At 39.9% G+C, this 13,296-nt stretch overlaps 1 protein-coding gene across 2 annotated transcripts in view; it reads left to right on the forward strand.

Moving 5' to 3' along the window:
- Positions 1-4,955: 4,955 nt before the first annotated feature.
- grk4 (G protein-coupled receptor kinase 4) overlaps positions 4,956-13,296 on the forward strand; it is a gene marked incomplete at its 3' end in the record, with an annotated part of 65,832 nt that continues 57,491 nt past the window's right edge. For both annotated transcript variants that reach the window (XM_079238189.1, XM_079238188.1), the window contains exon 1: positions 4,956-5,013. In XM_079238189.1, coding sequence (XP_079094315.1) covers positions 4,962-5,013 — 52 coding nt within the window. In that variant the 5' untranslated portion in view covers positions 4,956-4,961. The remainder of the gene's footprint in view (positions 5,014-13,296) is intronic.

A 13,296-nucleotide genomic window follows, 5' to 3' on the forward strand; every position in this document is an offset into this window, starting at 1 on the left:
CTGTTAATCTTTAGCTGTTAGACCCATGGCCCTACATTTAACTGTAGAATACGTACACAGAGGAGTTTATGGTAGACTCAGAAGCTGCAACATGTCCAGGTCATGTAGCTGTAAAATAATGCTTCACAGAGGTGATATTGTTGTACAATATAGGCTAATGTCTTTGTCTCGTCTCCCCAAAGGACGTTTTTCCAGATGTCATGTGGTTTGTTCTGATGCAAACCGAGACTGTGCTGCAATGTTCTTTGGAAAGAAAAGAAACTTTCTTCTGGTAGCTTTTTAACGCTTATGCCCTCCTCGTGACGCTTTGGTCCATACTTCTCATCGTTTTTGTTTTTACTTGGTGATGATTTCAGCTGTGTTGTGGCTGGTGTTGTCAATTTTTGAACAGTTTATTTTTCTGGACATAATTTTTACATCCTATTTCTTTTTCTATCACATCTTTGATTGTCTGTAGATGAATTTAGTAGCCTCTGGTGACCTTTGAGGCGGAAAAGTGTCCATACACAACTGCTATAAAATTGGCATTCATCAATATTTTTATCTGCCTATTTTTTTTTAAATAGTTTAAACAACAACCGCCTTGCTCAAAAATACCAAACATGTAATCATTTTTACGATTTTAACCCTTTATATGTCAGTTTGTCTGTGTATAATGTAAAACCAGTTGAACCTGGTGGAATGAAGTAAAATTGTTCATTAAACCTTCAAATGAAATGCAGTCATTAAAGAACAAATAGCTTAAAACTGTCCTGAAAGTGAGATCAAAATATGAAGTTTTAATGGAAGTCAACAAAGGTCGCCAGAGGAACTATATAATACTAATACTACTAATGATATTACTAATACGAATACTAATACTAATACTAATAGTAATACTAATACTAATACTAATAGTAATACTAATACTAATACTAATACAAATACTAATACTAATAATAAAATCTAATAAAAGCAGAAGAAGCTTTAGTCTCTTTTGTACAAAAGCAGACTTGAACATAATTTCAAATCCTCCCTAAACTGTGTAGATTAATAGTAAAACCAGCAGAAATATAGAGTCTGGTTTTATTGATCTCATGGAGCACAGAGGAAAGTTTTACGAAGCTGAGACGGGACACTGACATGTTCTCCTTTTCTAAAAGATTTATTTTAAATACAGCTGTCTAGGTGTTCGCAGTTACTTTTAATTTAAGCACCAACTTTGCAGCGATTCAATGCAAAACCTTTCCATGCATGTTTTTCACTCACATGGGTGGACAGCAAAGAGATCACTTCCGTTTGGTTTGTCCTGGCACAGTTACCACATAGAAAAGGAATTCCACCTAATCTGGGCTACTTCTGGCACTCATGGCTTATGGTCACAAGTGTTATGTAGGTCAGATGTGGCTCCAAATATTACAACATGGGTCAAATTTGGGTTGTGGTGGATATTGTGTTATTGTCCCAAAAGAAAAAAAAAAAAAAAGATTTGGAGCATACCTGGTGGATGTTTGGTTGAGTCATGCTCTCAGTTCAGGGAAAATGTAGACAAAGAGGAAAATGAAAATAATTTTTATGGTGTCCTGTATCTGGGTTTTATAAACAAGTTTATTAAAACTAGAAAATATTTCTTCATCACAGCTTTAAAGCAGATTTCATCCTGGATGTTACTGCACCCTGTGTCACGCTGCTGCAATGTATTTAGAGAACCTAATTACTCAGAAAATGTTTTATGTTGAAAACATGATTCAACATCACACGAGGAATCATTAACAGTAAGAATCAGGAATTGTAGATTCAACAGAAATAGCTGAAAACATTTTGGTAAATGTTTAACAATAGGTGACTCATTCAGACATGTGGATTTTTAATCAAAACCTCCTGCAGGACAGAAATATGTTGAAGGGCCCCAGCAAAATGCTTGTATTTATAACTGTATTTATGACTTCAAAAAGTTATTCTGTAGCCACTTTGATGATTTCAGCTTTTATAGGATTACTCTGTAGTAAAAACTAAGCTTTCACCTGTGTATAAATCCCACCAGATCACTCCTTCTGAGTCCATTTACAACCTTTAATTTCTTTATGTTTCGAAATGTATTTTTTTCTTTCTGTGACAGCTGAAAGACTGTGGTGTAAAACTGGCCACAGACTGCAAGGTAGCAGCCGTGGTGTGCAAAAAGTCCCGACAGAAGTTGAGGTAATAACATAAACTGAGACATAGTTTGACATTTAAATCAAAGCCAGTTGCTGATGACAGAGAAATGACATTATTTTAGCACTTTCAGCAAAGATTTGAGACATATTTATATCTACAGCACCACCTGCTGTCCAGAATGTCGCTCACATTAAAACAGAGAGGTGCAACAAAAGACCAAATAGTAAACTCAAAAGGTCTACAGGTAAATCTGTTGTTGAGTGAGATATTTGTTACATAAAAATCATCCCACAACTCGTGGATTCATCTTTATTTTGTAGTTTCATTTATCCTGATCATACAGTCATTTCAACCTTTAACAGAGTAAAACACTGGTGCAACTAATGGTTAAAACATCAGTATTGCTTCATTATTAGTTTGTGGATTGTTTTTAAGTTAATCATCATATCGACTGTAGTTCAACAATTTATCTAGTGTTGTTGTAGACCTGGAATTTAAGGCAGTCCAGCCACTGATATTAAAATTAGGTTGAACTATTTTCTTTGTGTCCTTTTTCCCCTGCAGCCTGACTGACTGTCTGTAGAAGTCGGTGCTTCAGACACTCTAGGCAAACTTGCACATTCAATGCATGACACTCACATTATGCAGAAAAATTATGTTTGTCATAAACACATTTTTATTATCCACACAAGTACATATATGTGTATTTAATCTCATCATTACCTCCTCATATTGTAGCTTGTTGTTGCTAAATCTTTTCCAAAGCTGTTACATCATCAAGGCAATCCTCGTGACAACTGTGTGATGCTTTTCTTGTGTTTATGCATCATCACCACAAGGTGGAAGCATTGAATCTATACAGGCCATCTGGTATGTTATCTGTCCAGAGCAGCATTTTTCTAGTTTGGGGAAATGACTGGTTTAGTATCTGACCACACACAGATGAAAAATTGAATCTTTTTGTACATCTAATTCTTTCTTGTAAGCTTTGACGTTGGGAAACTGATCGATGCAGTAGCTTGACACATTTTGTGCTGACCAGCAGGGGGAACTGAATGTGTAGATTTAATATTTGAGCTCCTTGATTTTCAGGTGCAGCCATGTCTTCAGGCACCCCTCTACTAGTTTTAGAACCCTTGTACCAAGACAAAAGTTGAAAGCATTTTCTGTAATATAACTCATGAAACTCTGCACCCTTCCAAGAGCTTGTCCTTATACAAAATGAATCACCTTATCCCACTGACTCCATGTGTTTCTGCAGAATTCCATCAGAACGACTGCATGTTGAGAAGAGTCAGATGTGAAAGCCCGAGGCGACGCTGATTGTGATGAGAAGACCAGGGTGCTATCTCTTCTTTCAGTGTAGAATAATGTAACTTAAATCCTCAAACCATCAGTAGGAAGACAAAGAGGTGTGTATCAGACCTCTGTAGCTGGTGGCTTTGTGTCCCCTGATAGAACATCATACCGCCTGCTGGAAACCACACAGAGGACGAGGTTGCTTGGAATTACATAGTCATGTTTGGATAAAAGGACATTTGAGTTGATTGGATTAGGAAAGGGTTTTATTCTGCTGAATGTTTTCATTTAATTCTCAGTCTGCATTAGATCTAAGATGCGATCTTGGGAGGAAATAAAATACTGTAAGTCATACACAGACAGCTTCAGCCATCTATAATGTCAGGAGACGGTATGGAGTGTAGGGACAAGAGCTGTGGGTTTTTTTTTTGCTAGTCTTGGATTGTGTCCACATTTCAAGCTAACAATGAGTAAAGTTGCGAATATGGATTGCTCCACCATAAATCCACATTGAGAATATTTGGGATGTGCTGGAGAAGGCTTTGCACTGTGGTCACACATCATGGTCCCAAACATCAATACAAGATCTTGGTGAGAAATTAATGCAACACTGGATGGAAATAAACATGGAGACATTAGACAGAAGATTACTGAGACAATGCCACCGCAAATGCCAGATGATCCAATGGGCATTATGGTCACAGGCCCAGGGGCCCACGCCTACTTTGGGCCCACGTAGGACAAACACCAGCAGTTTGGACATGAAACAAAATGTACCTAAAAGATTGCTAGTTACACCACCATGTCTGGTGTATTGCTAATGGTACCACCAGTGGTACCACTCAGATGTTAGAAATGTCGTTTCCCAGTATCATTTACAATATTCATAATGTTGCGGTGGGGAAGGAGGCCCCTGGAACACTCTGGGCCCAGGGGCCTGTGCACTTTTAATCCGGCCCTGCTGTTATCAAAGCTCATGAAGTATCAGTGTGTGTCACATGTTCATTTGGCCAGTCAGTGTATCTACTTCCATTTTGGAATTCATTTTCCAGATGTATAGAAGTAATGGAAAGTAAATCTGATTTGTACTTCTCCCTGTCATACCTCCATTGAACTGAGCCTCAGAAATGCAAGTACGCAGTGGTTGTAAATTGATCCCTCCTACTCTCCCTTGTTCACTGTGCAGAGGAGGGGCGAGGGGGAGGAGGAGGACGAGGAAGAAGAAGAGGAGGAGGAGGAGGGAAGCGAAGCAGGAAGGAAAGCAGGCGGAGAGGGAAGGGAGACAGGATGTGAATGCTAACAAGCTCTGTCGTAACCGTATAGCTCCGTCGGTAAGGTTTTACAAAACATCTTGCAATGGAGAGAAACGACGACCTCTATTGAAGACCTACTATGCGCCTTCATCCAGTGCGCGTGCAGCAGCCAAACCGTGGTCGGCACGTTTGATCTGTTAAAAAAAAAAAAAAAAACGTCTTTTTTCCGCTCAGTGAAATGTATCGCGACTGCTCGGGATTCACATTCTGACAATGGAGATTGAAAATATCGTGGCCAACACGGTTCTCCTGAAGGCGAGGGAAGGTGAGTTCATTTAAACAGCCATAAAGAAAAGAATGAAGCCTCTCACCCCCCCCCCCCCCCCCCCCCCTCTCTCCCCCTTCCTCCCCAACCTCCCCGACATGGCTTCGGTTGAGCTTTGGGTTGTCCTCCTCGGGATTTATGCCTCCGCTGTCTCTCATCACTGCGCAGTGCTCTGTCTCCAGGCAAACGCCAGATATCCTCAGATGAAAGATGGTGTTTGTGCATTGGCGACATTTCCAGGCAGGTTAACATCAGAGCCCAGAAGGCTGGAGATGAACAACGCAGGGAGTGTTTGCATCGCTTAGATGGCAGCTTTGCATGAGACGCTGTCGAGTATTTTTCTCCACACAAGCGCCAGTGGTTCAGTGGGTATTTACGATGACATAACAAGATATTTAATAGCGCTCACATTAAGATGAATAGAAATCTAGCCCCGTAGACGAGGGGGGAGTAGGGTTGTGCTTTCTTTAGGTTGCCTGTCATCGTCTTTTAAATGCTGATTATGAGGCTGAAGTGAACGCCAGGCATTTGACGCAGGAGCATGCCGCTGCATTGCTGTTTTGGCTGCTGATGGGGAAGAAGGAATGATTTAGTTTGAGGGGGCTTTCATGCAGCGGAGGGGGGTACCCGGCGGCCCTGGCGCTGCAGCCCGGAGACGTGCGCGCTGCTCCGCGCGCCGGTGATCCCGCTGCAGCTCACCTGGAGGCCAGAATCCATCTGCTTTTCCAGGAGGTGGCAGAGCAGAGAGGCTACCTATGTAGCCGGTGAGTGGGCGCGGGGTGGGTGGGCGGCGAAGAGAGAGAGAAAGAGGAGTGGATGTGGACTTAATACACGATTCTTCTCGTCTAAACCGACTGGACACAAGAACAGTAAATTTTGCCATTTGCTACATTTTACTGGACGGACTGGGGGCCGCTTTGCAGTTTGCTGGGGCCTTCACTGTTTATGCTGCACATTATGATCAAGAGCCTGTCTTATGTTGAGACTAATTTTTGCTGTGAACCATCTTCACATCACCATGGATGTGTTTTTATCCATCTTTTAAACACTGTCTGGCATTGCCATCAGGTTATGTGGTGGTTTTCCCACCACAGGCTCTAAAAGGCCCTCCGTGATGAATATGAATATAAACAGACCCTACTGTCTGCATATGTGAGCCAGGATAAAGGCCATCTACTAAAACATGTTTTAGTGCTTAAAGATGTATGAAAAGTCACCTGACAGTTGTTTTAGTTACCTGTGTTTTTGTAGAAATGTGCTATTTTTAGGCAGTAAAAATGAACCCTGGTCCATATAATCAGGTCCATACTGTGCAAAAGTATTCAGCCACCCATTATTTCTTTATTTACTGCCCAGAAAATGGGAACTAGGTGCAGTGATTTATTGACAGATGTGCAAACAAATGGAAATGGAGGTAAAAATCAGTCAGTGCTATTCTAACAAGCTAAGACCACCTTTTATCCAACAAACAGAAGCTTTAGTTAGTATTTCTTGCTATTTCTTTAAGTAATCTTAAAGAATAATTCTCCAAACATCCTAAAGGACTTTCCAACGCTCTTCTTTGGACGTTTTTAGCCTTTTTATTGTTCTCTGTCTAGATGGTCTCACACTACTTTCAATAATGTTGAGGTCTGGTCTCTGGGGAGGGGTTATCCCTTCATCAGATCTATTGCCACCTATTTTTCCTCCAGTTCTTGTCTTTTTGCATTCCTCCAACGGTTTTACCTGTTTTCTTTCTTTAAATATTCCTTTTTGGCTTTCACCCTCCATGCAGACCATTCTGATGAGGCTTCAGTGATGGATCAGTTATATGGCCACAGGCATCTCTCTGGTCCTGTATGAAATCTCAGCTGGGACCCTAGATGTGGAAACAGTTTTATCCGTCTCAGTGACATGCGGTCACATTTAAATCTGAACCCGTTTCAGATGAGCCAAGTTTTTGTAACAAACAAAAACATACACACTTTCTTTATCGAATGGTAGAAGCACTTAAAACAAGTATTAAAATAAAATCAGTGAGTCAAATGAAAATGATTGAAAGACCCTTAGAAAGCCTGGAGAGCTGTTGTTTAAGACCACTTTAAAAGTTTACAAAAAAGTCTGGATACTTAAAAAAACATAGCGGTGGCTCAAGACTTGTGCATAATTCTGTGTGTTGAGTAGAGTCTGCGTTTTCCACCCCGTCTACATTTACCATTCAGCGTGTTAATTATTACTTGGAACACCTAACGAGTCCCAGTTTACATCTTTAAGTTGCACAAGACAGCAATTGCATCTTAAATCTTTTGCCAGTTGCCAGTTAGGTGTGTGTCAGCTGGGTTTGTCACAGTGTTTCCTGTCATCAGTTACAGAAATAACTTGTTTAGTTTTTTTTTGTCACAAATTGTATCATTAAACTGGGATGTTCCATCTTGGGTACCACACAATTAGATTAAATTGTAATTCAGGGTGCTATGATTAAATTATAAATTATCAGGATTTTCAATGGATCTTTTTCCCCATTAAGGTTTTTGTCTCTACGTAGCTACTTTATACTTCATTCAGTATCTAGTAATCTAATAAACCAAACACATGTATTTCTGTTATTAATGTCAAGCTATAAATTAATTCAAAACATTTCAAATGTATTTTTCATATTGCCTTTAAATTTTTTACATGCAAGGGAAATCTCTGAGCATTAGTTAAGAACAGCCAGCTGCTTTTTCTCCTCCTGTAACCTGGACTCGAACGGAGCTGCTGTCACATGCTTGTAGTATTACTATTATATTTTATTTTATACGAAGTAAAGCTTGTTTAGGCCTTGTCTGTTCCCATAAAAACAAAAATACTTCTAAATGCTAGTTTAAATCCAACGGGTCACACTAACAGTGGCTTCAAGGCTTGCTGCCGCTGTCTTGGTGTTTCTGTTGTTTTAGTATTTTGGTTTATTTATTATTTGTCACCTGGTGTGTGTCCAGGCGGCATGCAGGACTTTAACGTTCCTGCCGCACTTTACAGTTTCTGTCAAGTAATTATTATGAAATAAATAGTTTTTGAACTTTTGTGAATCTTAATTGAATCGTTGGTGAGTTGCCCCACCCTCTAAGTGAACCAAGCTTTCTGTAACTCTCAGGCTTCATAGTTCAGGAAATGGAATCTTAGACTGCTAGTTGTACGTTGCACACAAATGCATTTTTTATTTGACTGTCTCCATCACACAAATGAAATTACGTGTCTGGCCGTGAGCAGAAAACAGTTTACCTGTTGATGTGAAAGTGGGTGGTCGGAGCGAGAAGCTCCGGGTGTGCCCAGTCTGCCACGGCTGAAATGACACACCCCAAAGGAAGTGGTTGGAGATGACTCCGCTTTGTGTTCCTTCTCCCTGACTCTGAATTTCACACAAGCATTTTGTATGAAATATGAAAAGGGAAGCGAGCGCTACAGTTGCAGCATTGAGATGTGAAGCCTAGTTAGTGGCGTGGACAGCTGCATGATATGTCAGCCTTCCCGTTCGGGAGAAAGTTTCTGCTACAGCAAAACTTTGGAAGTGTTGTCTTTGTTTGTACTATCTTTGTGTTTTTGGATTTTAATACTTATTTACACCCTAGCTTTGACTTCCACACAGTTTACTGTCATCATTTCTTTACAAATAATGTGAACTGCTGTCAGTGATACCCACCCATATTCAATATTTATCTGTAAACACTCAAATGGAATATAGGACATCTGAGAAGACGGGCAGAGTTACAGCATTAAACAGCAAAAAAATTTGTGGGACGCTTCATTTAAAATATGACTCTTGTTTTCATAATTGCAGGTGCAACAGTTCACAGCATTTTGCAGTACCAGAGGAGACAGAGTAGCCGTCAAAGTGCCATAGTGGAGCAGGTGGTTGTGCTAAGTGTGTTTTCTTAAAAAAAAAAAGTTTACTCTTCAGTGGCTAGATTACAGTGGCCCAGTTACATTTATTTGTAACAATCTCCTTGATTAGACCTTCTGTAAACTTGTTATTTTTTATTTAAATTACCGGTTTGTATAAAACACCAAGAGTGTGTTGCTTTAATCGAACACAACAGTTGTTTCTTGGTAAGGGAAGAAGGCTTGAGAAGTAAACAGATGCTAACCTTAATACAAATGAAGAAGCAAGAAGGAACTCTTGTAAAGCTCCTAGAAACAGCTGCACTTTAACATGAAGCAAATTTTGAACTTAAGAGTTTTAGAACTGGATATAAACTCAAAAAAATGTTTAAAGAACCGAGTCTGAGGTTGTTGTTTTTTTTTTATTTTTATTTTGGTAAAGCTCATAATGAGGACGCTGACTTGTGGTTTTACAAATGGATGCTGTGGATTAGCAATTAATGCCCTCTGCATCTGGCTCAGTCAGAACTGAACATTTTCCCAAATACGCCTGCAAGAGTTGATGTTTGAATGCAGCATTTGGCTAAGTTTAAGGGTGGATTCACACCAGGATAGTACTTGATATGATGGGGGACTCGGTTGAATTTGGGGGCTCTGGTGCAGAGCATACTACTTAACTCTGCACTGATCTGCTAGTTAGCCATTGATTTGAGTCGTGTGTGTTGTAACAGAGAAACTCCGTACACTTGCAGGACTGTGGCTATCGAGGACCAGAGTTGCTCACCCCTGTTTTATACGAAGGTGTGATGGAGGTCTCGTTTAAATGATGATGTGAACAACTTTACACACAAAGAAATAAAAGATTTGAGCATTCAGATCTATAGCATAGTCTCAGTTTTAGACCCGACACGTCTTGTTTTTTTCTCTACTTGTCCTGTTTCTTCAGCTCTGCAGCTCAGCACTGCACACATTATCCATAACCCTCTGGTCCAACAATACAAACTTTTTGTCAAGCAGCTGTATCTATAGCGCCCTGCGATGGACTGGCGAGCTGTCAAGGGTGTACCCTTTCTTTCGCCCAAAACCTGCTGGGATAGGCTCCAGCTTCCCCGCCACCCTTCATGGACTAAGCGGTTAGGATAATGAATGAATGAATGTATCTTTAGCACTTTGTAGACGCAATTAATAGACACAATTAAATAGCTTATTAGTAAAAAAAACAAAACAAAGAAACAACACAACAAAGAAAAAAACAACAACACAAAAACACAAGTAGATTGTTCTGTCTGGGAATGGATGGGTACAAGAACTGGACTGAAAGAGAATAAATGCAACCTAGGCAAGCATAAGATCATGCTTGATGATCATGATATATTTCTGGTCGATCAGGGTGATCAGCGGTGAGCCTGTTTGACTCGATCAAACATGATGGAAATGTGCGCCACAATGGCCAATCGTTTGTAAGTTTTCAGAGACGTTGAAGTTAAGCAAGCAGAATGAGTGAAGCCACACCTGAGAGCGTTGAGATGTCAGAAATAATGTAGAGAAACTCCTCCATCCTTTCATCTCCAGTTGACTGGATTACTGTCTGTTCTAAAAAGAGCTTTAAACATCTGCAGCTACTCCAGATGCTGCTGCTGGAGCTTTAACTACGACTGAACACATCACACCATTTTTTAAATCGTTACACTGGTTTCCAGTCAGTGTCAGGATAGATTTTTAAACCCTGCTGATTGTTTACAAATCCCAGACGGTTTAGGACCAGAATCCCTCTGTGTTGGTCAACTTGTCCAGGCCGGAGTCCAGGCCGGAGTCCAGGCCGGAGTCCAGGCCGGAGTCCAGGCCGGAGTCCAGGCCAAACATGGAGAAGCAGCATTTAGCTGTGATGCTGCAAACAAGTGGAACAAACTGCCAGAGGAGAATAAACTCTCATCAGATGTAGACACTTTTAAATCCAGGTTAAACATGACTTTTCTGATGCACGTATGCATGAAATCTGCACGGTAACTTTTTACTGATCTTGCTTTTAAATATTTTAATTAACTATTTTTATTGTGATTTTTGCTACTTGTTCTCTTTTATGCTTCTTTACAACACCTGCAAAGTTTTATATAAAGTACTTTGACTTGTGTTGTACATGAAAGATGCTATGCAAATAAACTTGCTTTGCCTACAATCATGAGGTCCATTGTTGAGAAGACAAGTGATGTGATGACAACTGTGCGACTGTGGTTGGGGTATCTCCAAAGAGATGTGGATTATTAATTATTATTAATTAAGATGATCTGCGAGGCATGTTGATGATTGGTGCTTCAAAAACCAGCAACGCAACAAATCTATTAAATCATTTGAAAGAACATCATACTATGGAATATACAGAAAGCAATAAAATGCGAGCATAGCCTGCCAGTTTGATGCAAAATAGACCTAGAAGTAGGACTGGGCGATATAACGATATATATCACTTACACGATAGAAAATCATTTCCTATGAGGCTCTATCGTTTACGCCATGATAAGGTGCTTTAGTGCAGTATTTTACATCAGGATGCGTTTACAGCATGCACGATGCAGTATATAAATAAACATGGAGGAAGACGGTAGCAGACGTGTTTCAGAGCAGGATAATTTACTAAAAGATGAGCAGCCAACCTAAACCAATGAGTTTGTTCATAAGAGGGAAATTTCTGTCTGCATGCGGTTTGGATGGTACAGAGTTGATGTCGAAAAGGTCGACGTGGAACCGACAACAGACTAGCTCACAGTCCCGACAACGGACTCCGACACAACTAACTCATTTTATCACCTGTGCGGGAATCAGGATAAAGAATAGATTCAACAAGCAAAAGCTGCAAAAGCAGCATCAAGTGGAGGTGAAAGCGCTCATAATAAACTTCAGATGCAAACGCTGCAACAGGCATTTACCCGTGAAACACCATAAGGCCATAGTTCCCGCAGATGGAAGGAGATCACTGCTGCCGTTGTCAAGTACATCTGACAGATAACTGATGACTGACACAAAATTACACAAACAATTTTATATTGTTATGTATAACGTTATGGGGATATAAAATGAGCTGTATCGTGATGAGATTTTGGTACGTAGAAGTTTAGATGCTACTAGCGGGTCAGCCAAGCAACCAAACGGCAGTCAGTGGTGTCGTCTTTTATCGTGCTTTATGAGCAGCCTGCAAAGAGGAGCAAAAGTTCAGCAGCATCCACACTGCATGCAGTAGAAATGTATTGCATGGGGACGAAAAGTTCTTTGAAAGAAACAAAGTTTTACTGTTGCCATTTAAAAAAAATCCCAATCTTCTCTGTGATAGAAGCGAATTTGCTCATTTAGGTGTTTTGTTACAGAGGAGATCTGAATCCACAAAAAACCTCTATCCTTCTTATTTATGGAGATTTTGGCAGTTTTCAAGCCTTACATTTTATATATTATGTTCAGAAACAAAGTTACTTTACTACTACTGCTTTTTGACATTTTCAAGTTCTCTGCAAGAAAACTTTATTTTGGCAACGCAGCTGCTTCCTCGCCGCTGTGAACAGGAGCTAGCAAAAGACACGTTACATATTCTAGTGCTCTTATTTCATTTGTTTGATTTACTTTGTTTGTAAAATGTTGAAATAATTTTCTAGTTTCTTTTAGTTTTGACGACAGATGCTTTAAAACTGGGAATATAAAGAGCTGTGATGACGTGAACCTCAGAAAGCTGGAGAACTACTGCTGTTAGATGACACAGCTGAGCACATGGAGCTGCAGGATCCAACATTTACTACGTTTACGTGGGAGTTTTATTTCTGTTTAATTCCAAATAAAAGTTAATTCTGCTTTAAACTGATGAAAAATAACCATGTAAACACTTAATTCCTGATGTAAATTTCTATTCGGAATTAAACTTAATTCCGATGTAAGTGTCTGGTTTATTCGCATTTTAATTCTGAACTATTAAATTCCTCTGTCACGTAAACTTTAATTCCGCTCGAAGTTAATTCCAGTCGTTCTGCACATGCTCGTTACCTTGTCCTGTCCCGATGACGCACATTGTTTTGCCTCCCGTGTTTGGTGGTCTATCTTTCTTCTCCTTCTTATGTGCTGCAAAAAGTGAAGTAGTATGCTCGTGTTGAGCTGCTACTTCACATTTATAATAAAAATAGCGGTGAAACTGGTACTTATTATGTAGTTTTTTAAATTACGACTGAAAAGAGGAGAAGCAGGGAGCCAACTTTGTTAATTTCCAGTATAAGTCATACGTCACGTGCAGCCTCTGTCCAATCAAAACCCTTCCCAACCCGCCGCTCTAAAGACGAATTAAGTCAGGATGTGTTTCATGTAAACGTTCATTCAGAATTAATATTTTCATGTAAACTCGTGGGAGAATACGTTAATTCCAAATTATTTAATTCAGAATGATTTAATTCTGAATTAAAAAAAACATGATGC

This window comes from Telmatherina bonti, assembly GCF_933228915.1.
Source record: "Telmatherina bonti genome assembly, chromosome: 3".
In the NCBI taxonomy this organism is placed as follows: domain Eukaryota; kingdom Metazoa; phylum Chordata; class Actinopteri; order Atheriniformes; family Telmatherinidae; genus Telmatherina; species Telmatherina bonti.